Here is a 27,632-nt window from a genome sequence, read left to right as displayed (position 1 = left end):
TTGAGCAAAGATTGCATTTCAATATTCAAATTGGAAACATAGGTAAGTAAGGAGAAAGATTAAGATAATAATACTCCTACAACTATAGTGAAATATCCAAGATGTTAGGTATTTAGTAATACCAAGAAATAGAAAGGATAGTATTAGTAGGAAATGTAGCGCAAGAACAAATTAGGCGAAGAAACAGGGAAGCACAAAGGAAGGCCAAGCAGCACCAATTTGATCACAAAATGTATCCCCACGATCAAAACACCTGTTCTGACCCACCAAATATCGTGCACAACCAGGTATATCCCCGCCGTGAAGGCGATGCACATCATCATCAGGGCTCCCCCGAAGAGCGGCAGCGCCTTCACCACCAACACGAAGTCGAACGACAGCGCCCACCCGAGCACCACCGCTGCTGTGAGGGAGCTGTACATGGCCAGCACATCCGTCAGGACGAACACCTGGAACGCCATGTGCCTCAGCATTGTCGCCAGACCCGGCGTGTTGTTGTGGTCGTTGTCCGAGCTGTTGTACCCTCCAGGGACTGTGAACCCTGCTGCGTACGTCACCGTGGCAACTAGTTCACCTGGCGCTCGAACGCATCTATCTGGTGCGTCTTGGTTGTGCCTAAGGTGTTGCCTGTCAGTGCCCGTGGGGTGCTGGCTGCCATCAGTGCAGTCCAAGTCAGGTACTGAAATAGATAAGACTGTTAGTACAATTTAGTCTTTACAATTTTTCCAGTAATTTATTTTTTATTAGGAGTGTACCTGGAAATCCTTGAGCTGCATGTGGTACTCGGCGACGTCCAGAGCTGTCATCCCGTTGTCGTTGATTATGGAAACGTCGACTCTCTTGTCCCAGGTGAAGTCTCTGACCACCATGGGGTGCCAGTGTCTGGTGGCCAGATGCAGGGGAGTGTTCCCAGCCTCGTCTGTCATGTTTATGAGCTCGTGGAGATGGCGGTTCCTGAGAACAGAACGGACCACATTAGTCCTCCCGTGCCTGGCTGCGAGGTGCAGGATGTTTCGCCCATCCGTGTCGAGCACTTCTGCTGTATCGGGCAGGTCTTGAAGCAGAACCTCGACTACGTCAACATGGCCTTCACTTGAGGCTACAAGGATTAGGAATGAGCCACTTTTGTCTCTCTGAGTTGCCATTTCAGGGAAGCGGATGCGCAGCAGATTCACGCCTTCAAGGTAGCCATAATCGGCCGCGTGATGAAGAGGATTTCTTCCGTTTTTGTCTCTTAGATGGAAGAAGCTCCGGTTCGTGTCAAGCATTGCTTCTAAAACATCTGTAAATTATGAAGAAAACATAACTCCTTATATGAGTGCATGAAGAGAACTTTTATCACAACATTTTACTGTTACATACCAAATACGAAAACTCATTCCAAAAAACTATCTTATTAGGAGACAGAGCACATTTAATCTATAAATCTCAGATTGAACTAGATTCCGAAACACATACATACATACCTTTGTGATTCCCTTGGATAGCTGCTTCAATAGGAGATTTCTTGTTGAAGAGATCATTCAAGCATTCTTGGTCTGGCAAGAGACGAAGAATCAAAGACACGCAATCTTTAAGACCGGCTTTTGCAGCCAAATACAAGGTAGATTCTTCATCCTTGTTTGTACAATACCCGAGATGAGGATCGTTGTGAATCAAACATTCGGAAATCCTAATCCAACATCCATGAAGGGATGCTTTCCCTCTCTTATTCTCCAAGAAGGTCAACAAAGCTTCATGCAAGGCAGTGGTGCCTCTCTTGTTCTTCGCGAGTAGAAGAGTGGCTTCTTTCGTCGTCAAGCTGGTGGTGGCGATGAACTCTGACCAGGGCTTCCACCGCAGCGAGATGCAGAGGGGTTTCTCCATAGAAATAGTTGGACAAGGCCAAGTAGGGTTGGGATGCAGTTATGAAGTTGGCTATGTTTAGTCTGCCATGCTTGGCTGCTACATGAAGGAATGTGTTTCCAATAGGGGTGGATCTAGTTAAGATATCATGGAAGTTGATGTGGAAATTTGTTAGAGAAGTGTTGTGAATTCATCAAGATTGCCATTCTTGGCTGCTAGGTACAGATCTTGTCCTTGTAAATCTCTGTTGCATGATCATCTGCATTCGACATTCTTATTGAGAATGCTCTTTTGCTTCTTCGTCGCTTCGACTCCATATTCGGATTGGAACATCGTGGCCTCGTGAGAGTTGCATCTGTAAGTTTTATGTCTCACATATGTGACATGTGATAAAATCCTAAATAGAATTGGATTTTTTAATATAATACATGAATTTTGTATATGACACATTTTCCCTAATTAGCTATCAATTAATTATTTATTGGGATGGAAATGAGACGTTTTCAAATTGGTATTCAATCAATATGTTTAAGCAATTGATCATTATACGTTTTTTATTATATTATGTTTATTTTGCCATCACCAGAGTGAGGTAAAATAATAAGAGTTTATAACCAAATTAAGTGAAATCTGCTTAAACAATTAGTCACTATACATTCTTGATTATATTATGTTTATTTTGCAATCACCAAAGTGAGGTAAAATAAGAAGAGTTTATAATCAAGTTAATATGAAAATCTATGTATGCAATTAATCATCATGCTTGTTGTGGCTATTCATTATCTAAATAGTTTGTTTGTCATAAAAGGTCTAGATTCCCAAAGGAAATAGTGTTTGCGACATAATGAACACTAATGGAGTTAATAATTTAAATTGGTGCCGATTACCCAAAGGTAACGCCAATTTATTATTACTCAGTGGTTGAACTAAGATATGGATATTAAAAACATGATTTTTATTATTGTATGAAGACTACCCAAAGGAGTTTTCATAATTGCCTCATGATATGGGTTTTCAAATTAATGTTCGTGTTATTATTCAAAGCTTTTATATGTGAGCATTCATTCTTTTAATTGCTCCTATAATGTCAAGCATTTTTTTCTACTAGTATGTTTACCTCAAACATTCCCCAACTTGCGTTCCCCAACTTAATGGAACTAACTTTTCTGAATGGAAAGAGAAACTTGAGTTCACTCTGGGAGTAATGGACTTGGACTTAGCACTGTTGAATAATAAGCCAATTATCTTATGATCAAAGTAGTTTGGCTGATTGCCCATAATGCTTGAGAAAAATCTAAAAGTACTAAGTTTACAGTTCATTAGAATGTTCATTGCAGATAAAGTCTCTCAACTACTGACATTGCAAAAGAATGTTTGCAGAATGTTGAGGATCGCTTCACAACTGCATATAAGTCTATTGCAGGAAAACTTATGAAGGATCTCATGAGCATGCAATATAATGGTTCTCGGATTATGTACGAGCATGTGATGGACATAAATAACATCTCTTCCAAAAAAAAAGGATTATAGGTGGATGAGGATTTCCTTGTCCAATTCATCCTAACTTCCTTACCTCCTCAATATGGACCATTCCAAATTGATTCACTATAAAAGATTAGTAGACTCTTAAAGAATTGGGAAACGTATTGGTCTAGGAGGAGCGTGCATCTCATGCTCACATTGCAACCGAAGGAGCATCTAAAGGATAATATTCATTCGAATTTATCATTCTTATGGCATAAAGGAACTGGATCATATTTCTAGTGAAAGAATTAAGAGGCTTATAAAGGATAATATTCATTCGAATTTAGACTTTACAAGCATTACCGTTTGTGAGGATTGTATTAAATGTAAACAAACCAAACACAATACTATAAATCCACAACAAGTAATGTGCTCCTTATATTTATACATACAGATATTTGCAGACCTTTTGGCGTTTCGACTTTTGGTGGAGAAAAATATTTTATCACCTTTATTGACGATTTTTTCGCGTTATGGATTTATTTATTGCAAGAAAAATCTCAGGCACAGTTGAACATTTTATGACTAAGGTTGAAAGGCAATTAAATAGAAAGGTGAAAATTATTCGATCTGATAGAGGTGGTGAATTTTATGGTCGTACCACTAAAATAAGTCAATTACATGAACCTTTTGCCAAGTACTTAGAAAAGCATGGCATTTATGCTTAATATACTATGCCAAGTACGCCTCAGCAGAATGATGTTGCTGAGAGACGAAACCGAACTCTTATGGAAATGGTTAGAAGTATGATAATTCTACCTTACCCATAACGTTGTGAATTTATGCTCTTGAACCGCTATTTATGTATTAAACTGAGTTTTTAGTAAGGTTGTACCAAAGACTTTCTTATGAACTTTGGACAGGTAGAAAACCCAGTTTGCAACACCTTCATGTTTGGGGTTGTCCAGCGAAAACTAGAGTATACTCTTCGCAAGAAAAGAAAAATGGATTTTAGACCATTAGTGGTTATTTTATGGGTTACTAGAAAAATCTAAAGGGTATAGGTTTTATTGTCCTTATGATAGCATGAGAATTGTGGAAACTGGAAATATATGATTCTTTGAGAATGGTGAGATCAGTGGGAGTTCTAACACTCGTAATGTGGTCATTAATGAAATAAGGGTATAACCTTCTTCCCTCATTTTCTCAAGAATTAAGTGTGCCAAATATTATTGAACAGCCTAACAATATTTGAATGACCAACCACTTAATGATGATGCCAAAGTCATTGAACATAGGTGTGGAAGAAGCATCTACAGAAGTGCTATTAAGGCGTTTTCTATGAAAATGAAGGTTGGCCATTTCTGATGACTATGTGATATACTCGAAGAATCTAAATGCGATATAGGTATGCATAACGATCCAGTTTCATTTTCACTAGCCATTAAGCGTAATAATTCTAATAAATGGATTGATGCCATGATACAAGACTTAAAATCTATGGATTATAATAAAGTTTGGAACCTTGTTGAATTACCTGATAGACACAAATGCATTAGGTGTAAATGGGTCTTCGAGACCAAATTCGACATGAATGGTTTAATCGAACGATTTAAAGCCAGACTTGTTTCCAAAGGTTATACTCAGAAAGATAGCATTGATTATAAAGAGACTTTCACTAATGTACCAAAGAAGAACTCACTTAGAATCATTTTGGCACTTGTAGTCCATTTCGACTTGGAACTACATCAAATGGATGTGAAAAACTGTTTTTCTAAATGGCGATTTGTAAGAAGAAGTCTACATGAAACAACCTGAAGACTTCATTAAGAAAGGGAATGAACATTTAGTCTGCAAACTTAAGAAATCAATTTATGGACTGAAACAAGCTTCTCGGCAATGGTATTTTAAATTCCATGACACTATTACTGCTTTTGGTTTTAAAGAAAACACCGTTGATCGGTGTATATGCCTCAAGGTTAGTGGGAGCAAGTTCATATTTTTGGTTTTGTGTGTTGATGACATATTGCTTGCTAGTAGTGACCTTGGATTACTACATGACACTAAGAATTATCTCTCTAAAAACTTCGACATGAAAGATATGGGTGAGGCATCCTACGTGATTGGGATAGAAATATCACGTGATCGATCACGTGGAATGTTAGGATTGTCTCAGAAGAGAGATATGGGATGAGTGCATGTTCTCCAAGTGTTGTTCCAATTCATAAAGGCGACAAATTCAGTTTGGATCAATGTCCAAAAACTGAATTGGAACGTAAAGAGATGGAAAATATTCCTTATGCATCTATTGTGGGAAGTTTGATGTATGCCCAAGTCTGTACTAGACCAGACATCAGCTTTGCAGTTGGAATGCTAGGTCGTTACCAAAGTAACCCTGGTGTTGAACACTGGAGAGCTGCAAAGAAGACAATGAGATACTTAAAGGGGACAAAAGATTTTATGCTCACATTTAGGAAATCTGATCAATTAGAAGTGATTAGCTATTCTGATTCAGATTATAATTGATGTGTTGACTTTAGAAAAGCGACTTTTGATTACATTCTTCTTATGGCTGGAGGAGCCATATCATGGAAAAGTGTAAAGCAAAGTTCTAATTCAACATTCACCATTAAAGCTGAATTTATGGCTTGCTTTGAAGCATTAATGATTGCAAAATTTTATTTCAAACGTTGGTATTGTCTCCTCAATATCCATGTCCTTGAAATTGTATTGTGATAATAGTGCAATTGTATCTTTCTGTAAGAATGACAAGTATTCAAAGGAGCTAAACATATGGAATTAAAGTTTCTTATCGTGAAAGATGAAGTTTGGGAACAAATAATATCTATGAAATATATAAGCACACAGCTTATAGTAGTTGATCCATTGATTAAGGCGTTACCTCCTAAGACATTTATGGAATAAGTTAACAGAATGGGTCTTGGGTATGGAAACGTCTAATCTTTATGTTTCCATGTCGGTTCAGACACTTAAGTTATGGATATTTTGAATTCAATAAAGTTGTTTCTATTTTTCCTGCATAAACTTATTATTGATATGCATATATACGTTTTTAGTATTAATGCAGGAGGTCTTGAAATAAGACAATTATGGACATTGTGTCACTTATAGATTATATTAGTGCAGTTATTGGTGATGTGGTACATGGAAGGAACTATGTCAATTAAATGATATACGCCCGCCATGACCCACATTAGTAGTCTCTCTAATATAATACTTATGTTTGCCAATGAAGAAAGTATTTATAAAGCCCAATATTATGCACGCCTTATGTTTATTATGTCTATTTTACTGTGGCTCTGTCAAGTGTGACAAGTGGGAGAATCGAAAACTTTGTGTCCCACATGTTCGCCAAGTGGGAGAATGTAAGTTTTATGTCACACATATGTGACATGTGATAAAATCCTAAATAAAATTGGATTTTTTAATATAATACATGAATTTGGTATAAGACACATTTTCCCTAATTAGCTATCAATTAATTATTTATTGGGACAGAAATGAGACGTTTTCAAATTGGTATTCAATCAATTTAACGTCTTAATTGGCCGAATGTTATTGCCTAATATACAAAACCATTAATTGGCAAAAATCAAAAGGTATGTTGCCATAAGTAAAAAGAATATTTTATTCCTATTACTATCAAGTTAAATGGGTGTGTATATATTATGTTTGATGTAGCCGTTCACAATAAGATTGAATATATATGGCAATGATTGCAATAATTGAATGTGATCAAATTAGTAGTACCAATGAAACGCGCATATTGATTAATTGTGATCAATAGTATTCTTGATCAATAAGAAAGCAGCCACTTTGATGGAAAGGGCGTTAAGGTTTGATAATTAGGGTTTGTCATCTCTCTGCCTATAAATACAAGTGTGGTAATCCCATCAAATTACACACATTATAGAGAACACATAAACGAGGGAAAGAGAGAGAAACATATCCTTGGAGTTGCGTCACTAAGCCAAAGAAAGTCCGAGGAAGTTCTCTTCGTCTTCCCCAATCGCTTCCGCTATGTATCATAAAGGTAAGTTTCCGATCCATTATGTTTATGATTAATACGTGAAATACATGATGTTCAAAGATCTTGCTTTATTCATATTCAATTATGTATTCTTGAATATATTATGATAAATAATTTCCAACAGCATCTGCATCTGCTCGCGATTTATAGATAGAATGATTTTGTGTTGAGATATTGAAAATCGAAATTGTGTGGGAATTCAAAAGAAGAAATGAATCTTGAATACAAATTATGTGGGAACACAAAAGAAGAATATTAGGAGTGAACCAATTCCACATGCAGCTCGCGCAGCTTTAAGTTAAATGTCCACAATTAAAGTGGGACTTTAATTTATTAAACTCCAAGGATTGATATTTTATTATTATGCGTTCTAATTTTCTTTGTATTTAATTTATAATTCGAGTAGAAGATGATGCAGTGCAAGACCATGGCGACAAGATTCTTTGATAAAGGAGTAATTTAAATTATCTAATTACTCCAGTGATTCTTAGTTGAACGAGGAGGATAGCTACCTGCAATTTGTCATACCAAGTATTCAGTTTTTCTTTTTTGTTGTAATCGTTTGATAGTGTAGTCAAGAATAGGGCTCGAGCAGAAAGAATTGCGAATTTGACCAGAAAAATGCGTTCTTATTTTCTGATTATGATTTTCAAAAAATAATTTAGGCTTTGTTGGTGTCATTTAGTTAATTTAGTTTGATATATTGATGGGTTCAGCTGTAATTATTAGTGGGGTGACAATGACATATTTAGCCTCCAATTAATGCCTTTTTTATCTGATTCATATTTATCTTTGACAAATCGCCAGTAAGTATGCTGCCAAGTTCCTTATCAATTTATGGACTGCATAAATTCAACGTTTATTTAGTAAAAATAACAATACGCTGAATCAACCATATTCATAAAATCTCAACAGAACATGACCAGTTATAATTGGTATCTCGGAGGAATAAAAATCTTCATCAAGAAGCATCTCAAATTTAAGCAAAAAAAATTGTTTAAAAACACAACAAACACCTAGAAACTAAAAGCTCAAAGGCTCTTAGCAAGTTATTCTTAGCTATCAAATGGGAGACTTTGACCAGAAATGGTAATTTTTAGGGCTTTTCACTGCTTCCTCAGTCCATAAAAATAGTCTCATTTGTAGATGATTGCGCGGGTTTTAAATGGCTAAATGAGACTATTTCGTGGACAGAGGGGTAGTATAAAACGACCCTGAAAGAGCAAGTTTGTGCAGGGCCGTGTGTTCAACTAGGCAGGAGGGAACCTAGACCTAGTCGTGTTGTTAGCACGAAACCTAAAACTTGTTATCAAAACCTCAACCCACTTCTACTGGCTAGTATAATGGTGTAAAAGGTCGAATCCTACAGAGATTGATGTAGGCGTAATACAATTGAGACGACATTCTGGAAGAGTTGGTTTGCTACCACACTTGGGATTTAGTTTAATCAAGACATGAAACTGAAAGAGGACCTATACTATTCTTACCAGTAAGCTACTATCATCTCGGGATATGGTTGTGTACGTAAAAATAAGAGCTGGACTGCTTGGGTGCATGTGAAAAGTGATAAATTACTATAAATGGACAGACACAAGTAAAAGAGAATATCAGACTGCACTGACCAACTAACTATCAGATATGCAAAAAAAGCTAAAAAAGTAAAAGGACAAAAGGTGAAAGGTGGCTAAAAAAATAAAGTGGTCCCAAAATCAGATGGTGACATTATCTTCCTCACCAAGTAATACGAAAATGCAGAGAAACAAAGACTCCATGAACAAAAGCTCGAGTTAAACTTGCAACATTTGGATCTGGACTTAAAGTCAGCCTTAGTTATATATATGCCTAGGAAACATTCGGATCTGAACAAAAGCTACTCGCCAGCTTCGACGCACAACGAACCTGGCGACCCGCCAGGTTCGACCGACAGTTTATTTTGCACCCAAAGTCAACCTTAGTTATATATATGCCTAGGAAACACCTCCCAACAGATTCTACACGTCTCCTACCCCAAAAAATACCAGTTTTTCACCTAGGAAGAAGAGAAGAACGAGCAGAGGACGAGTAATCATCGCAACGTTGAAGATGAGGCCTCCAATCTGCCTAATCCAATTCTAGGAGTTCATATTTTAGTTTTATTTTTGTTCAAACAATGTTTTTGAATATTTCTTTGACTTTTGTGATGAATGAGTAGCTAAACCCTCCGTAGAGTTCTACGTGAGAGATACAATGATTCTTACGTTTAATTGATTTCCTTTTTCTATGCCTTGGCTCATATGTTTATTTTGACTTCTCTTGTGCTTATACATTTATTTGACCGATCACTTTATAAATGCATGTGGATTCTACTATAATAATCGGGAGATGAGTAGTTTAATTTGAAAGAAGAGAAGTTGATGTCTTTGCCAATATAATCAGGAGATTTGAGCCTTTGAATGAAGCTAAGTATCTTAGGAGTTTTTAGGAGTTGTTGCCTTAGTTCTAGGAAGGACACTTCGGTTCTAGGTAACAGTCTACAAATTGTATGCTTCGGGAGAAGATATAGTTTTACCGTAGTGATAGCTTAATAACCCTTTGTTGGCATAGTTTGAAAACTAGTTGCGCATAGGATAGTTGCTATCGATCCCGTAGGAAGAAACCTTCCTCGTCCTTGATCTACATTCGTTACCTTTTATTTGTCTAAGTTGTTTTTAGTTGCTTTAATTGTTGTTTATGCTTTGCTTTCAAGTAGATTTAGAAAGCCAAAACCTTCTGATTCTAGATAGTAGTTAAGATTGGTTCGTGGTACTTAGGTTAATACTCATTGTCTCTGTGGATACAATACTTTTGCTTACTATTTGCTACAGTAGCCCCGTACACAAGTAGTTAAGATTGGTTCGTGATGCTTTGCTTTCAAGTAGATTTAGAAAGCCAAAACCTCTCAAAAAAGTCATTTCTTTCTTCATGTGACCTCCTATTTATAGGGTGTTTTGCCATAATTTCTAGGGCTGCCTCTTCATGTGAAATGTCGTATTTGTCCCTTCAATAGTTGGTCGTTTTCTAGCGATCCTTTCCTTCTCCAGCTAGAGCTCTGCGGCGTGCATCCTGGTCAGTATTGCACCATTCCAGCGTCCTTTTCACCTGAATTACTTCGACACATTTCTTCCTGGCTTGTACCTTAACCTGCACACTTTAGCAACTTTCTTGTACATAATATACGGTTAAGCACATCATACTGACCTGTAACCAAGGCCTAGAATGCGACTTATCAAACTGCTCAAACTTAACATATACTTGTCCTCAAGTATGAAGAAACAAGTCAAAATAAAGCAATAAGTCGAATTCTAGCCTGGTTACTCTTCCTGACCAACTGACCTAAGACTAAAACTAAAAAACTCAAAACATTCTAAAACACCTACTGACATAACGAAAAACACAAAAGAAAGGAAACACAAGAAAAGAAACCATAAACATATAGAACAGGATATATTTTCAACCAATCCTCCCCTCTAGTCTGAGTTCAATCCGGCTGTAAGCAGCCTCGAACTTCTGCCACCCCCCTTTTCAATCCTAGCCAGTATATCTGCTTGTCAAGATCGCCCAAACTATCAGCTAAACAATAGATTCACTCAGTCACTCATGCCTCACCAGAAATGTTAGGACTGATTCTCTCATCAACGCTAGACCATAGATGCGTCAGACTTAAATCTCACAAGTAGCTCTTAAGGGCCTTTCAAGGTTTGTAATGGGGTTGTAGGTTTGTAATGTACGGGTAGGATGTTCCTAAGGCTCTAAGGTTCAAAATTTATTTTTATTGCGGTGAAAGGAGGAAGCATGTATGTTTCAGGCATCTTGCAGGGTAACATTCTTGATTTGGCTTGATTATTGCATTTTTGCTCCACCAACTGGTCAGTAGGGCCTTCGGTGGTTTCGCCCTTTTTATTTGTTCCTTCTCTTTTTGAGGCCATACATTTCTCCTGGTCATTTTCTTCCTTTTTCTTTTCTCTTTTATTTATTTTTCTTCTCTTCTTTTTGGGACCAAGTGTATCTCCAGGTCAATTGTTCTTCTGCCTTTCTTCTTTTCTTTTTTTATTTCTTTTATTCCAGTTGGTTTCTGTGCTTTTGTCTTCCTGGTCAGTTGCCCCATGCCTCGTACCTTTCACATACACGTCCCTTGTGGGTTTTTTTTGGGTTACAGAAAGAAAGTGTTAAAAGTAGGCTCGAATGGGTTTCTAAAGATGGGTATGTGTGTCTCTTTTTTTTGGGAGGGGGGGTTTCCTACTGCCCTAAAGACTTACTACTCGAAGTCACTTTACCCTAAGCATCATATGGTAGCCACTCTTATAAGTGTTTAGCAGAAAGTGTTCTGCTTTAGGCTTTTAACTCGCCTCGTTTATACTGGCCTAGAACTAATGGGGGAGGTGGTTTTACTTTTTAGCATACTTTATTTCCATCAATTTCTCTCGCCATTAGTTTGACTCAGTTGAGTTTTAAGCCGATTCTTTTAACACAAAACCTAAAAAAGAAATTAACCTAAACTAAGGACTGACACAAACGACAACACATATACATGTTATACTGGCCATTATCCCTCATCCCACTTCACATTTGCTTGCCCTCAAGCATGGGCGGTGAAGTGGAAAATAGGATGGCTAGTATAACGACCCTCAGGAACACAAAATCACACAAAGCAAGGAAAAACATACTATGTACATAAAAACTTCTCACACTTAGACTATGCAATAGGCTAAGTGGGAGAAGGCTAAGGACTCACAGAAAACATAAAACAAAGAAACATTCTAAACCTGCATCAAACGTTGCAAACCTCCGTCTTCTCACACTTACACTATAAAATAAGCTAAGTGTTATGAATGAGGGATTCACGCATGCTGAACACACATAACACAAACTAACACAACTAAACTAAAAGAAAAATAGAAAAACTAAAAAGAAAACTAACACAACTAAACTAAAAAGAAAAACATAAAAACTAAAAAGAAAACTAACTGGTCAGTAAGTCTGGTTGGCCATCTCCTACGTCGGCTCCTCCTCAATCCGGAGCCTGGTGCGGTTTTTTGCCTCTGGTACAGTCTCAGGTTGTTCACTTGCGTCCTCCTCGGAATCCTGGGATTCATCAGCCACCTCTTCCGATTCTTGGGGTTCATTCACTCAGCTAGCCTTGTTATCTGGTTCTGAGTCTCCCTATTCTCCTCCACCATCTCTGCCACTGCCCTCTCCAACTCAGCTTGCTTCTACTCCTATACCTGTCCTCCCTGACCTGCATTCACTCTACCAGCTGGAATGGCAGCCTCACCCATAGTATAGAAATGGGGGACGTCTTCCCCTATATACAGTATGTGTACGAGTGAAAAAATGTATATCAAAAAGGCCTGGGGATCTACCATGAACATCGGGGAGAGGTACTCGGTTTTGATTATCGCAATATTATTGCGCACAAAAGCTCCCAAGATGTTGCACATTGATAGGTTTCTAGCTGGGTGGGTGGTAATGAGGTAGCACTGGTACGCGGTCTAGAATCCTAAGTGTATTATTCTATTGCGCCTCGCGCACCACAAGAGATACAGCTCTGTCATGGATGTTCTTACGACAGAGTTAGTTTGGCCTACAAGGTTGTAGTCTAGGTACAGTTGGACAAGGCGGAAAATGGGGTTGCTGAAATGGATGGAACGGGATTGAATGGAAACAAACTGGCCAACAGTGGGGTGAGTTAACTCCTTCCCAAGCTACTTGGGGGTCAAAATCGACGTGCCTCCTAGGTATACCTCTCTCCATGTCTTTCCATTCAGGACTGATCGCTTCTTCCAGAGTACACATTCATAATTTTACTATTCACTCAACCAGGCTCATAGAGAGTTCCCTCCCAAATACCCGAAAAGTAATAGACACCTCATCCAAGTCAGTAGTAACCCTAAACCTAAATGTGGTGAAAAACTCTTTTGCCTACCTAACAGGTATGTTGGGATCTCCATTCTCAAGTAACCAATCTAAACCCAAAGCATGCATGTAAGAGAGAAAGGGACCGCGAGCTACCAACTCATCAAGGGAGGGGAAAATAGAGTACCTTTCCGCATTTACTTGCTTGTTGTTGTCATCATTATCTTCAAATGCGACTTGTAGGTTATTTGTGTCGAAGCGCTTCATGGCCTCCATCAGGTCATCATCCAACTCCACTTGCCATGGTAAGTACTCCACCCTCTCGATGGGAGGGTAGACAAGCTCGAAGTGCTCATTGTCCAGCTTCTGGTCATGAAACTCCTCGTCTTCTAAGGATATGTCAGCCTCAAAGGTTGATTCCTTGTCGGAGGTATATCCTTCATCACTGCTCTTTGCCTGTGGCTACCGGCTCTCCTGTCTCGGCTCTCGGATTACCACAGCTGTGAGGACTACTCTCGATTTCTTGCTGCTTCTTTGCTGGCACTTTTCCTTTCCTATTCCTTTCTAGCTGGTATCGTTCTTCCTCATCTTTACTATCTGACTTCACTTTCTTTGATGCTGATGGCTCTTCCCGGGCAGTAGGGTTGGTCGGTTGGGCTTCAACAGTCACCTCCTGTGCAGGCTGGGGAGGAGTTATAGTTGGGTTCTCCCCAGGTTTTGTAGGATTCCCCATCTTCCCCTGGCCTGTAGGGTCTGGTGACGTGAGCTCAGAATCTTGGCGGGCTTCTGACTAAGGCGGTAACTGATTGGGGATCCTCCCCAGGTTTTGTAGGAGAATCCCTCTCTTCTCCACTTGAAATTTCCACTGCTTCAGAGGTCACGCTACCTCCCCTTCTTCTTCATTAGTTCACGCCCTAGGCGTCTTTTTGATGTACGCTTCGGTTGTTGACCCTTTGCTTTTGGATCGTTCTTCAGCACTAGTTTCCTCTTTACACTCTTGAGCTCTTCTGTCGGTAACACGTCTGCTCATGGTTGGGCAGTGGCGGAGATGGTGGAGGAGAATAGGGAGACCCGGGACCAGATAACAAGGCTAACGGGTTTAAGGTTAATGATGGATTGTAGTAGTTAGAAGTGGGGAAGTGGGAATCGAAGCATATGTTGACTATAGTGGTAATAAGTACATAGGTTAATGATGGATTGTAGTAGTTAGAAGTCCATCACAAATTAAATGCTAATCCTATTGTTAATATATATAGCACATTAGTTGATGATCAATTCATATCCATGACCTTTAACCACACCTTACAACTCTCTCAGTACCTTGCTTAATGTTCCATTGCAATCTCACTACTTCTACAATGGAAATTAGTCAGCCAAAGTTGATGGAGTGCTCATCGACACCATGTTGCGGATTAAGAATGAAACGTGGTGGAAAGACGATGATTTTCCTACCTATTTGATGTCATACGTATCCCGGGAGATTCATGATAGGTGTGGCTTGGCATTTACCGAGGCGCCACTCGTTGTTCGCAAGTGCTTCCTGGCCGTCCCACGCCGAACATTCTACGAGATCATCTCAGCAAAAGGTACCTACTGGGATAGGGTTGACAACATTGTGTACGCCACCGACGCCGTCTGAGTTACGATCATGGAGGTGCAAACACATCCCTAAACTCTAATGTTAACATTTTTTTATCTCTATGATATTAAATATTGCACCGGGTTGGAATTGTAGAACAACCCATTGATAAGTCGTATTCTAGGCCTTGGTTACGGGTCAGTATGATGTGCTTAATTGATTATATTTGCAAAACAGTTGTTTAAAGTGTGCAGGTTAAGCATTCTAGCCAGTAGGGAAGTTTCGGAATGTTCAGGTGAAGGAGGCGCCAGCATGATCTCATACTGATCAGTATTCGTGCTAAAACGGCTTGAGATGGAGAAGACGGATAGCTGGGACGGATTACCCACAATTAAGGGCAAAGAAGTCAAATTGCAACGAGGATTTACCCTAAAATCAAGGGTAGCCTCCCTATAAAAGGAAGCCAAATTGGAGATACACATAGACACATATACACATATACACATTCACTCATTCACCACCATCTTTAGGTAGAAAGTTTTCTCGGTAGTTTCAGTCTTTCAGCCGTGTCCCGCTTCTTGCCTCGCCGTAGCCATGATCACTTGACGTTCAGATGTTCCCAGAATTCCAGTCATCGTCCATTCCAGCCAGCAAGATCGTAGTTTAGAGTCTCATCGCCCGGAGTGGCAAAACACTTTTACATTGCTTTCGTAGTTTTAAATTTCTCGTTTTCCTTACGTTGGATCTTGTTTGCCTTTGGATATTTTCTGCTTTTGAAGTACTTTGTTGAAGATCCGAACGTGTTTATGCTATGAAGTTGATTTCCGTTTCGTTTATTGTGGTGTTTCTTAATTCCCTTGCCTAGTTAGCTTAGATCTAAAGTTTCTCGGTGTTTAAAGTGCTGAATCTCTCAATTCCGTTTACGTAACAAATTTCTTTAGGATAGATAAACAAGTACTGTTTGATCGGAAAGTAGATCGTTGCATGCAAAGCTTAGTTTTAATTTCTGAATCGTTCTTTCATGTTGACCAGTATGCAGAAGTCCAGTTTCAGTGTTTGATTTCTTAGTTTTGGATCTGTGTTTGTGAGTTGTTAATCTGAGTTTTCCGTGTTGAATCTGGAATTGTTATCTGAATTTTGGAAGTGTTTGTTGAAGAAGATGATGTCTATTTCAATTGGAGGGGACCACTTACTTTTCGAGATGCTTTTGCTTTTGTCCTTCACTTTTAGTTAAGCCCTGTCAGCCTAGTCTTCAAACTTCCACTACACTCTGAATATTCTGTTTAGCCCAAAATAGAAACCCGTACCTTCCAAATATTTTCTGTTACAAAATTGTCTCCCCATTCCACGTACACAGTTACATTCCAAATGTTTTCCTTACCGTCTGACCAGTAGAACACCTCCTTTAAGTTCCAGCCTAGGTAGAAACTCAACCCAAGCGTGGTAGCTAACCAAATCTTCCAATTGTCACCACGGTAGTTTAAGAACGCACTATCTCTGTGGGATTCGACCCTTACCACCACTATACTGATCAGTAGAAGTGGATTGAGGAATCTTTGAAACCAAGGTCTAGGTTAGTTAGGATCTCTATCCTGATCAGTAGGATATATCCTTGCTTGAACGACACCTACGCACCCAGGTCCTTTCACCCATTCGCAGCCGCGTACTACTATCATGGCGAGCCTGAATATTACCGTCTTTGTAACCTGTTCGGAAGTGGGGAGAAAAGGGAGCCGCCGACGGTAAACGTGATAGAGATATCATCTTCGGATGATGACATGTCTTCATCAGATGAAGTCGAGTACGTGGATGTGGATGTCGACAAAGACGAGGTAAACTCTCCGGCTGTACCCCCAAAATAGGTGTGCGTCGTAAACTTTTCATTGCGGACGACGACGCCAACCCGGCTGAAGGGGCCTCGACTACTGATCCAAGGACAAACCTTGTCGACATTGTGGATGGTAGAAACATCCGATCACGGTATGAGAGGGTCCGGCCTAACCCATGCACCCGCGCTGAGAACAATGCACTTGAGGGACTGAAAAATCTATCTCCGTTCGCAAGTTCGTGTGCATCGAACTCGCTCACGGTTTATCGTTTTATGCCGCAAGATAAGGTCAGTAGCCACCCGGAATACCCGACTCTTGGGTAGGAAGAGGGGACGAGAAATTCGTATCCGGCGAGGCGGATGACGAACCGCCGAACCAATCGTGGTTCCATCCGCCGGAGCCGAAGGGGTATTCGCCGGACATGTTTGCAAGAGAGAGAAGAGAGTGAGAATTTGAGAGAAAATGAGATTGAGAAAGAGTTGTTGGGCGTGGCGAGATTTTTTTGGAGTCAACTCCGGTATTTATAGATGAAAATGTGAAGTTTGGGGTAAAAAAATGAAAAGATAAATCAATAGCGGGGAAAAAACGGATATATTTTATTGGAAAGTGAAAAAATATTTTTTTTTATTTAAATCCAATTTTTCAGATTTTTCAATTTTTTGAAAAAAATAAAAAAAAATATTTGACAACGGCTAGGCAGGACTCCCAGTCACAGGGGGTGATTGGGCGTCACTGCCCAGCCGAAAACGCCACGTGTCCATCCGTCGCCGTGCCGATGGCACGGCTCCGCTGTCCGGAAGATCATCCCGGTGCGGATGCTCTTAGATTTATTACTCTCTGGTTTCATCGAAGCTGCTGACTTTGAACTCTCCTGTCGTTTTGGAGCCTTAAAAGCTACTGCCATGCTCCCATTCAGCAAAAGTTCAACTTTGTCAGCTTCTTCCCCTACATTCTTCACTACTACACCAAATGCACAGAAGTCTCACATGAAACAAAAATGCCTACTTGAATACTTTTCTGCAGTAACTTCCCACCTGGGGTACTACTCACATTTGCATTTTCACAGTGGCTAGGCTGGGGGATGGACGACTCTTTTATCCAAGATGGTTTCTTTGAGGATTCCTCTCTCCTGAAATTACAATGTTATTAGATTTATGATTGTTGTTTCAAAAGTTCAGGTGCTAACTACGGATGATCCTTACATCAGTTCTTAGTCTAAATGATTTAGGATTCGTGGCCATTGGTTTCTTCAACTTAAGTCACTGGACCACACAAACTGACGAACCCTCTTTCAGAGTATCCCGTAGTTGAGTACCCTATGCAATCAACAGTGTATTTCAATCAGAAACACGATACACGATAAATGTAAACAACATAGTTCCAAATTATAAACCTTTTTTCTAACATTGTCACATTTCCCGTGCACTTCAAGTATTTTTCTTCCATTTTGCTTCAGAATTCTGTTTAATATCCTGCATACGATATATGTTACTGATTAGTATCACTTGAACAGGTTCAAAAATTGCTGGAAGTATGTTTTCAACATGTTTATAGAGTTTCGAACCTGTTCTCATCAGAGGTTGCAGCATTTTCTTTATCATCTCCATCCTCAGAGTCAAGTCCGCTCCGTTCCCCTTCATAGGAATTGTTTCCATTATTACCACTACTCTCCTGAGCTTTGGTAACTTCGGACGTGATCATCTCTTCTTTCTAAGATTAAAAGGCTAATTTCCCCTTTTGAGCAATCTAGTGAGACTGAATCCAAGCATTGTGTCACTGGTGGCACTGTTGAACGCTTACATGTGTCTTCATGACTAGATTCTCGAAGTCCAGACTAGATTCCCAGCTCTTAGTCTCCTTCTGCTGAGATAGCTATCCTTTGATCTTAGTTCTAATCGATCTTTCAGACTTAGCATCTTGAACTTTGCAAGTTTGAGGAGGTTTTTCAGGCTTAGGTTACAACTTCTGACTGCTCACCTGTCTCCTTGATGAGTTATCACTCAACTTCTTCGATGAGTTGCAAGAATAGCCCAAGACACGCTTTCTTGACTAGAAATATCAAGCCTGTTCATCCCTTGGCATAATTTTGAGACAGGTGTACGCAGCTCAACAGATGTCTTTACCTTAATGGCCTTCTTCGGAGAGCGAAAAACCAAAGCCTTTGCCACTATTAGACTCTTTGGCACTTCAACATTGATAGACTTTGGATGCTGAACACTTTGAAATGAACTTTGATCTGATGTGCTCTTTTTGTTCCTTGGAGTCGTAAGATACTTTGCAGCAACTGGTTTTCGTCTTTGTCAGCGGGTGTAGATCCAGGCTTCAAAAGGGGCCGGGCGACCTTTTTCTTGTCCTCGACGATCTTCTTAGAAATCGATGAAATGACAGCCATCCTTGACAGTCTTGGCTTGGACGATTTAGGGGGAGCTGAAAGTGGTCATTTGATAGGTGTTCTGGAAAACATAGTTGACGATATTGCAGTCATCTCAAGAAGCAAGATAACGAGATTGAAATGAAAAATCTATCTAAAACGTACCTTGAAGCATTTTTATCAAGTGATTTCCGAAGCCTTACATTGGGACTCTTGGCTGTCATTACCTGTATGAGCAGAGATTATAGCAGTGCAAAAAAGATTCAGTAATCCAGAGGCAGTAGTGAAATCAATGATTTGATGACTAACCGGAAGAACAAAATTGTTGTAGATTACTTCAGAATCCATTTCTTCCTCATCCTTTTGATCACATCCTGAAACACAAATCAGTCTTCCTCTTCTTAAACACTACTATTTACTATATGATGATTTTCAGGATGTTATCCAGAAAATGAAGATCAATTTCACAGGAATTGAAAATTCTGACACATCTATAGAAGAATAGACATATAGCTTGAAAGATTTTATCTAATAAAATCAATCAGTTATGTGAAATACGATATGTGAAATAAGATCTAATCCAATGCCAATCAGTTTTTTTGTTCTGAAAAGGAATTTAGGGTTCACTGCTAAACCAGATCCATCGTAATTAGACAAAAGAATTCCAAATCATCGAAGAAATATCCGTATCCGATGAACTGAAAGAGATCGTAAAATCCCCCATTTCTGATGCCAATTCAGTCAACAATACAATGAGTGAGCTCGTAATTCGCAAATTTGCAGTAAACTGAGGAAAAATCACTCTCCTTTTCATTCTTCTACATCCATATGTAGAGATCAGGCAAAGTTATCAATAACAGAAACAAATCTCATCCATCCAAAACGAATCTATGTAAACAAGGAAACGCTCTGATTGAGAAACAATTAAGTCAAGCTGCAAAAGCTAGTATGAGAAAAAAAATCGGAATTCGAAAGTAGAGAAAAGAGACGAAATCTGGAAGAGGAGACTCACCCACGCGAAGGCAAAACCAATAACGATCATCGGGCCTGTAGTGATCGGGCACAGTGAAGTCGACAAACTTCGGTGCCTCGATTTTATCGTAAACCTGATCGAATCTCGATTTTCTGATGACGAAAACAACTTACTCGGAATTTCCAGATGCTCATCCATTTTTTGCAGTATGATTTAATCCTTTTACAGTTTATGAACCTCTCTCTATGTACATAAGTGTGTGTGAGTGTGTGTGAATTAATGAAGCAAGAAGGGATACAGAGGGTTGAGATTGTATGAAGCGACAGCATAAGAAGAACTGAGAGAGATTTTCAAATTTGAGGCGTCTTTGAAAGTAGCCGTTGGAATAACGTGGTTGGTTTGAACTACTAAGAGAATACAATTTGGGCTTACAATTGTTGGGCCAACATACAGTTAATAAGCCATTCAATAAATGGAGTAGTTAGTTGTGAGTAAAATTTCTGAAAACTTAGAAAAACAATTTTCATTCTTTCTTCATTCACTCAAAAGAGTTAAATAAGTTTTTAATCAGTTGACATGGTCCAACCCCGATTTAAGAGTATATTTTATGTAAGTTTTTAATCAGTTGACATTGGTCCCACCCCGATTTAAGAGTATATTTTATGCTGGATCCTGCATTTTGATACTGACACAAACTAATGTTAACTTTTGTTACTCCCTCCTTTGCCATTTCCAATAGCGGCGAGCGCACCGGCTAGCCGATTCTTGGCGCTCGCCGAACCATTGCAGCCGGCGAGCGCCAAATCGGTGAGAAAAACGGGCGAGCGCACGCCGATTCCCGAGAGCTCGGCGATGCGCTCGCCGATCTCCTGGCCGCCATTGCAGGCTCCAGATCGGCGAGCGATCGGCGAGCGGAATTTTTTTATTATTATTTAATTTTCGAAACACTATATATACGCGATCTGCACGTTATTTTCATTTGCACCACTTGTTTTAACGAGTTTTCTCTCTATCTTAATTTCTGTACAAGATCAACAACGCGGAATGAGTAACGCAGGTGGTAGTAGTGGCGGTAGTGGTGGGGATGCTGAGGAGTTCGAACGGCGTTTGAACAAACAGTTGGAGGCCTATACGTCCCGAGAGATCGATCGGCTGATACAACGGGCCTTGCAGCCGGCGGTACCTCGACCTCGACCCGTTGTCCACCGCCGAACAGTGATTGATTGGGATCACGCAGCTGCACATCAGCGGCTATTTGACGACTACTTCGCACCGGAGCCGTGGTTTAACACCAACATTTTCAGGCGGCGTTTTAGGATGAGTAGGGCCCTGTTTATGCGTATTGTTGACGCTTTAGAGCGTCGATATCTGTGTTTCCGCTTCAGGCACGATGCGGCTGGCAGACCCGGCCACACACCTATTCAAAAGTGCACTGCGGCAATCAGACAGTTAGCCTACGGAGGCGCGGCAGACATGTTGGACGAGTACCTCCACATCGGCGAGTCGACAGCCCTTGAATGTATGAAGTATTTCTGTCAGGGCGTGGTTGAAATATTCGGTGATCAGTACCTTCGAAGCCCTACCCCTGAAGACTGCCAGGAGCTGATGCAGATGCACGGGGCGAGCATGGGTTCCCGGGTATGGTAGGCAGCATAGATTGTATGCATTGGGAGTGGAAGAACTGCCCCCCTGCCTGGAAAGGGTTCTACACGACCGGCTACAAGGGAAAGAATCCCACGATGATCCTCGAGACCGTAGCTGATTACCGGCTGTGGATTTGGCATGCATATTTTGGGGTAGCCGGGTCGAACAACGACCTCAACGTCCTCAATTCGTCGCCCCTTTTCAACGAGCAGTGCCAGGGCATCGGTCCGGCCATCAATTTTGTCGCCAACGGGAACCAGCATGATATGGGCTACTACTTGGCGGATGAGATATATCCTAGGTGGCCCGTCTTTGTGAAGACGATCAGATGCGCATCAGATGCGGGGAAGGCCTACTTTGCGGAACGGCAGGAGTCGGCGCGCAAGGACGTGGAGCGCGCATTTGGTGTGCTCCAGTCTCGATGGGCGGCAATTAGGGGTCCAACGCGTTTGTGGCATGTTGACTGCATTGATGATATAATGTACGCCTGTATTATCATGCACAACATGATTGTCGAAGATGAAGGTGTACAACTGACTAGTTGGGCCAACGACGATAATGAAGTCGGTCCAAGCCACGGCGTGGCCACCCCCAGCGTATGAAGTGGGGTACCTCACGATGAAGCCGGCCGCCTCCAAGCACATGCCGATATGCGTCAAGTGGAAGCTCATATTCGACTCCAAAAGGATTTAATTGAAGAGTTGTGGGCGCGGAGGACTGCACGGCGTTAGTTTTTTTTTTGTAATTTTTTAATGTACCTTTTTTTAATTTAAATGAAATTATTGCATTTTCCCGTATCTGTGTCGTAAGTTGAATTCCGTATTTTGTGTGATTGTTATTTTTATAATTTTGTTTATTATGCCTGGGATATGACTGGGCTATTGCTTGTCCAGTTGATTGTCCTGATGATGTGGCATGAGGAGTTTTAGTGCTGATGATGTGGCAGGAGGAGTTTGTGGTTGGGCTATTGCTATTGGAGATGCTCTTAGGACTTAGAACATCTCCAATAGAGATAGGTCAGCGATAGCTCAGCCATAGCCTAGCCACAAACTCCACCTGCTACATCATCAGCACTAAAAACTCCTCATGCCACATCATCAGGACAAGCAACTGGACAAGCAATAGGCCAGCCATAGCCTAGCCACAATAAATAAAATTATAAAAAACAAATAATTAACAATCACACAAAATACGGAATTAAATTTACGACACAGATACGGAAAAATTCAATAATAATATTAAATTTTTTAAAAGTACATTAATTTTAAAAAAAATACATTAATATAAAAAAACTCCTCATCCACACACGAGCCCCCCCGCATCCGCCTCACACCTCGCCGTTGTCGCCGTTGCCGCCGCCGTTGTCGCCGCTATCCGGGACCCCCAAATCTGCGGCATCTGAGCCCGCGTCTGAGCCACCCAACTGTGCCGCGGCTGCATTCAAATCGGCCCGCATACTCACGAGCATTGAGTGGAGAAAACTCATCTCCTCGGGGTCAGTTGCCGCCTTCCAGTCAGCTAAGATCTTGTACATCTGAGCCCGCATTTATTGACGTGCGAAGAAGGAGAGCTCGGCTGTCGACCTGCCAACAGGGGGGATGCCGACTGGACCTCCCGGGACCCCTGGCGAGCCCGTTGCGCCCGCCTTTGACCAACCGGGCGAGTACGGCGAGTAAACGCAGGAGGGGACGGGAACTCCTGAATATCCTCGGGGAGGTCGTGGGAACCGCCGCTGCTGCCGCCGCTGTAATCACCGGTATAGTTCAGTCGTTGCTTCTTCGGCCAGCCAGCATTGACACCTGCCCGAAACTCTCAAAGTCCATCAGCACCTCATAGCAGTTCCAGTAGGTGAACTCCTTATAAAGCCCGGGCACGGGGAAGGCTTTCTCCGCTATCCTCCTGCAGTCCTCGTCAGTTTGGCCACTGGTCTGTATGCGGAGGGCGTTGGTGTACAAGCCCGAAAATCGGGAGACCGCAGCCCTAATTCGGTCTCACCCCTTCCGGCACTCCTCCCCGCTACGTGGCCTCTCCTCCGGGCAAAATGCCTTGTAGGCTGCTGCTATTTTAGCCCACAAGTTGACGATCCTCTGATTGTTCGAGGCGAGGGGATCATCGCAAACACTCACCCACGCCTTGGACAGCGCGACGTTCTCTGCATCCGTCCACTTTCTCCGTGCCGGGCTCTCGTCATTAGCCGGCTGCGACGACTCGCCGACCACCCTCTTGCCCTTGCCCTTCTTCTTCTTTGGCGCGCCTTGACCCCGCCTTACTCCCCCCATTTGAACGGGAGTGTCCGCATCCCCGAGATCTATCCCCAACTCCTCTAAGGAGAAAGTATCACACCCAGTGAACTGCGTCTCCGATGGGGTCGATGTGTGCGAAGAAGCAGTCAAAAAATCAAAACCGGGGCGATAGACATTGTCCCCCCCCCAGGCGTCCCCTGCATCCCCGGCTGCCACCCCGGCATCATCTGCATTCCGGGGTGCATCCCGGGTACCCCCTGCCCGCCCGGCATTGCTGGTCCGCCTGCATCCCCTGCCGTCCCGGCATACTAGCCCCGGATGCCATCCCGGGCATCATTTGCTGCCAATGGTACATGTTGTAGTACCCGGCCATCAGACCCCATCCAGTTCCCACAGGTATCGTGGGAGTTTGAGACCCGCTCGTCACTGGAGTAGACTCGTTGTTGTGCTCCATTTTGCGTTGTTGCTCTTGTACAGAAATTAAGATAGAGAGAAAACTCGTTAAAACAAGTGGTGCGAATAAAAATGACGTGCAAATCGCGTATATATAGTGTTTCGAAAATTAAATAAAAAAATAAAAAAATCGGCTGGCCGATCGCTCGCCGATCGGGAGCCTGCAATGGCAGCCAGCCGATCGGCGAGCGAATCGAGCAGCGCCCGGGAATCGGCGTGCGCTCGCCGTTTTTCTCGCCGATTTGGCGCTCGCCTGCTGCAATGGTTCGGCGAGCGGACCGGCCACCGCCTGGAATCGGCTAGCCGGTCCGCTCGCCGCCATTGTGGATGCTCTTAGGAGTCCTATTTGAGTTCGACACGGATTTTAAGTAATACTCTATCCATTGATCATTAGGAGTCTCATTTTTTGGCGGCACGGGTTTTAAGAAATGTTAAGAAAAGTGGATGGAAAAAAGTTAGTGGAATAAGAGTTCCACTTATATATATTAGTTTTAAATGAAATGTGAGTAGAATGAATTAGTGGAAGGTGAGATCATATTACCATTTATGGTAAAAATGAACCGGGACTCCTATTCGCATACAGACTAAAATGGAAAAACATGACTCCTATTCACGGACGGAGAGAGTATAAAGGAAAATGGAGCAGAAAAAATAATGGAATATGGAGCCTATTTTTATATATTAGTTTTATAATATAATGTGAGTTGAATGAGTTAGTGGAAAGTGAGGTGTACCTACCATTTATAGTAAAAATGAGTCGGGACTTCTAATGGCGGACAAATTAAAATGGTCAACCGATATTCCTAATGGGAGACGGAGGGAGTAACATATTTTTAGTTTTTACGATGCCAAAATAACCTCGACATGAACATTACGAAACTATAACAGAGAATAATAAGAGAAATAGCATTTTAAAATAAATAATATAAATTTAAAATACATACCGTCAGCTTCGAAATACTCCCTTCGGTCCTGCAAAATATAAATAATTTCTTTTTTAGTCCGTCTTTGAAAAGTATGACCATTCTAATTTTAAAGAGTATTTTCTCTCTAAAGAGGTTGAACCGTCTTTTCTCTCTTTAATTATTTTGTATCTCTATGGATCTCTTACTTTATCAATTATACGTTAAAACTCATGCCGAACCAAATGTTCATACTCCCTCCATCACAAGGAAGATGACATATGTCCTTGGGCGGCACATGATTTTATACAACTTTACTTTTATGTGTTTAGTAGAGAATAAAGTAAAGATAAAAATATTTTCATTTTTAGTAATAAGTCATATTAGTTGGGACAAACCAAAAAAGAAAGTATATCATCTTCGGCAGGACAAAGGGAGTACTTTTCAGGGATGGATGGAGTAAATAAATAATAGGTTTTAATTTTGTGAATGAAGAGCATACCATCAAAATTAAATTCACTAAATACTCCCTCTGTCCTAGGCTACTTGTTCTTTTTTTTGAAAAAAAATTATTTTTTCTCAAATTTACTTTCTATTTCTTTTTTTCTTAGTCTTATTTTATTCTCTCATCATTTAATCTTTAAATATCAATTTCTTCAATAGATTTTTACTATAACAATATTTATTCTAGTTAATCTTCTAGCAATACCAAACTTCATATTAAAAAATACAAGAATCAAATGCATAATCAATCTATACTTCTCATAACATCCTCAATAAAACGAGTTAGAGCATTGTAAGAAGATCCACCTTCCACCAAAGCTTCCCTCGCCTTTTTCCCCATCTCCTCCACCTTCCTCCTCACCCCACTCCCTCCCTCCTCCGCCATCAGCCGCCTTATCCCCCCTGCAATCACCTCCCACCCCACACTCTCAGGCGGCTTCTCTCCCGTGAAATCCATCTGATAATCCAACGTAATCGCCTCTGACATCCCCAACTCCTTGACCAGATAAAACGCATTCAGCTGCTGCTCCGCGTGCAAAGGAAAAGTAGTCATCGGCACTCCAAACCACACACTCTCGAGAGTAGAGTTCCACCCACAGTGCGATACAAACCCTCCCACCGCAGGATGCGCCAGCACGGCCGCCTGCGGGGCCCACCCCATCACTCTCCCAAACCCTTTAGTCCTCTCCGAGAAACCCTCGAAATATTCGGATCTTTCTCTCTCTAACTTGGGATCGTGACTCTTCTTCAACGACCACAAAAAATGACTCCCACTATTCTCCAAACCCTTGGCGATTTCCCTCACTTGTTCTTCACCAAATATACCGAGGCTTCCGAAACACAAGAAAACAACTGAATTTTCCGGCTGATCGTCAAGCCATTTCTTCACATCGACGTCTTCGTCAAACCATTTGCTTTCCACCTTCAAAACCGGCCCAACCGGATAAATCTCGGGCGTCTTATCATCGGACAAGAGCGACTCAACTGCGTATGGTTCCATGTCGTAAAACGTATTGATCAAAACACCATTTACCTCAGAAAACATCTTGAAATGGCTCAAGAAGATCTCTGGGGAGAAGGTCTCATCCACCGTCACCGCCGGCAAGACTTTTGCCGGAACCGCAAGAGAAAAGCAGGGCACCGGCAAGTCTACCTCCGCGTTTAGGTACCTCGTGACATCTTCGTTATGGTCGAATCGCAGCGAGACGAGGTGTTGGTACACGCCGAGGCAGATGGCGCCGCCGGTGAAGAAAAGGTACGCCGGGAGGCCGAATTCGGCGGCGACGGAGACGAGCCCCGCGCAGAAAATGTCGAGCACGATGGCGGAGAGGCGGGGATTTTGGTCTTTTGTGAGGAGGTTGGAGATTTCTTGACGGACGTTGGGGATTTGGACGTTGTAATGCTCGAAGAAATGTTTGTTTGAGTGTTGAATGTGGGGGAGGCGGATGAATTTAAGTCGTGAGGAAAATGTAGGGTTTGAAGAGGTGGCTTTTACGTAGGTTTCAGCATTGGTGTCGATTGCGAAGATGGGAGGGGGGAGGAGTATGGTGGCGGAGAGGCGGCTGTCGCGGAGGAGGAGGAGCTTGGCCGTCTCCACGGTGGGGATGAGGTGGCTTAGCGAGGGAGATGGAATGAATACAAGTTCGGATTTGTTCATATTTTTTTCTCCACCACAATTTTCTTATCCTCTACTTCTTGTGGTAGGGAGCTTCAATTTTATAGCACTCCTATGTAATAAAGTAGTGTATACGGTTCAATTTATTATTGGGGTAACAGGAAATGTTATATGATTACTTTCGGGATTTGCTCAACTATGGATTCATAAATAAATTGCACAGTATAACCATTCCAATAATTCATGTAGTAGTAAATAATTAGGAAGGAAAAGAAAGAATTCTTAAAT

At 41.4% G+C, this 27,632-nt stretch overlaps 2 protein-coding genes and 1 long non-coding RNA gene across 3 annotated transcripts; all 3 read right to left on the bottom strand.

Annotated features, from left to right (window-relative positions):
• Window positions 1-143: 143 nt before the first annotated feature.
• LOC121804210 (protein ACCELERATED CELL DEATH 6-like) lies at window positions 144-1,866 on the bottom strand. Its single transcript, XM_042203738.1, has 4 exons — window positions 1,467-1,866; window positions 756-1,282; window positions 616-679; window positions 144-574 (listed from the first exon to the last, which is right to left on the bottom strand). The coding sequence occupies exons 1-4, from the start codon at window positions 1,864-1,866 to the stop codon at window positions 144-146; spliced, it is 1,422 nt and encodes a 473-aa protein (XP_042059672.1).
• Window positions 1,867-17,384: 15,518 nt separating this feature from the next.
• LOC121803500 lies at window positions 17,385-20,288 on the bottom strand. The gene is made up of 7 exons (XR_006051028.1): window positions 20,023-20,288; window positions 19,320-19,384; window positions 19,176-19,237; window positions 18,204-19,092; window positions 18,033-18,111; window positions 17,842-17,955; window positions 17,385-17,768 (listed from the first exon to the last, which is right to left on the bottom strand). It is a non-coding gene; the product is annotated as an uncharacterized LOC121803500 (long non-coding RNA).
• Window positions 20,289-25,895: 5,607 nt separating this feature from the next.
• Window positions 25,896-27,507, bottom strand: LOC121802291 (UDP-glucose flavonoid 3-O-glucosyltransferase 6-like). The gene has a single exon (XM_042201926.1). It carries the CDS (start codon window positions 27,384-27,386, stop codon window positions 25,974-25,976), a length of 1,413 nt encoding a protein of 470 aa, XP_042057860.1. The 5' UTR covers window positions 27,387-27,507; the 3' UTR covers window positions 25,896-25,973.
• Window positions 27,508-27,632: the final 125 nt, after the last annotated feature.

Source organism: Salvia splendens, chromosome 5 (assembly GCF_004379255.2).
Source record: "Salvia splendens isolate huo1 chromosome 5, SspV2, whole genome shotgun sequence".
Lineage (NCBI taxonomy): Eukaryota > Viridiplantae > Streptophyta > Magnoliopsida > Lamiales > Lamiaceae > Salvia > Salvia splendens.
Note: the sequence above shows the minus strand (reverse complement) of the source record. Positions and strands in the feature narration are given on the sequence as shown.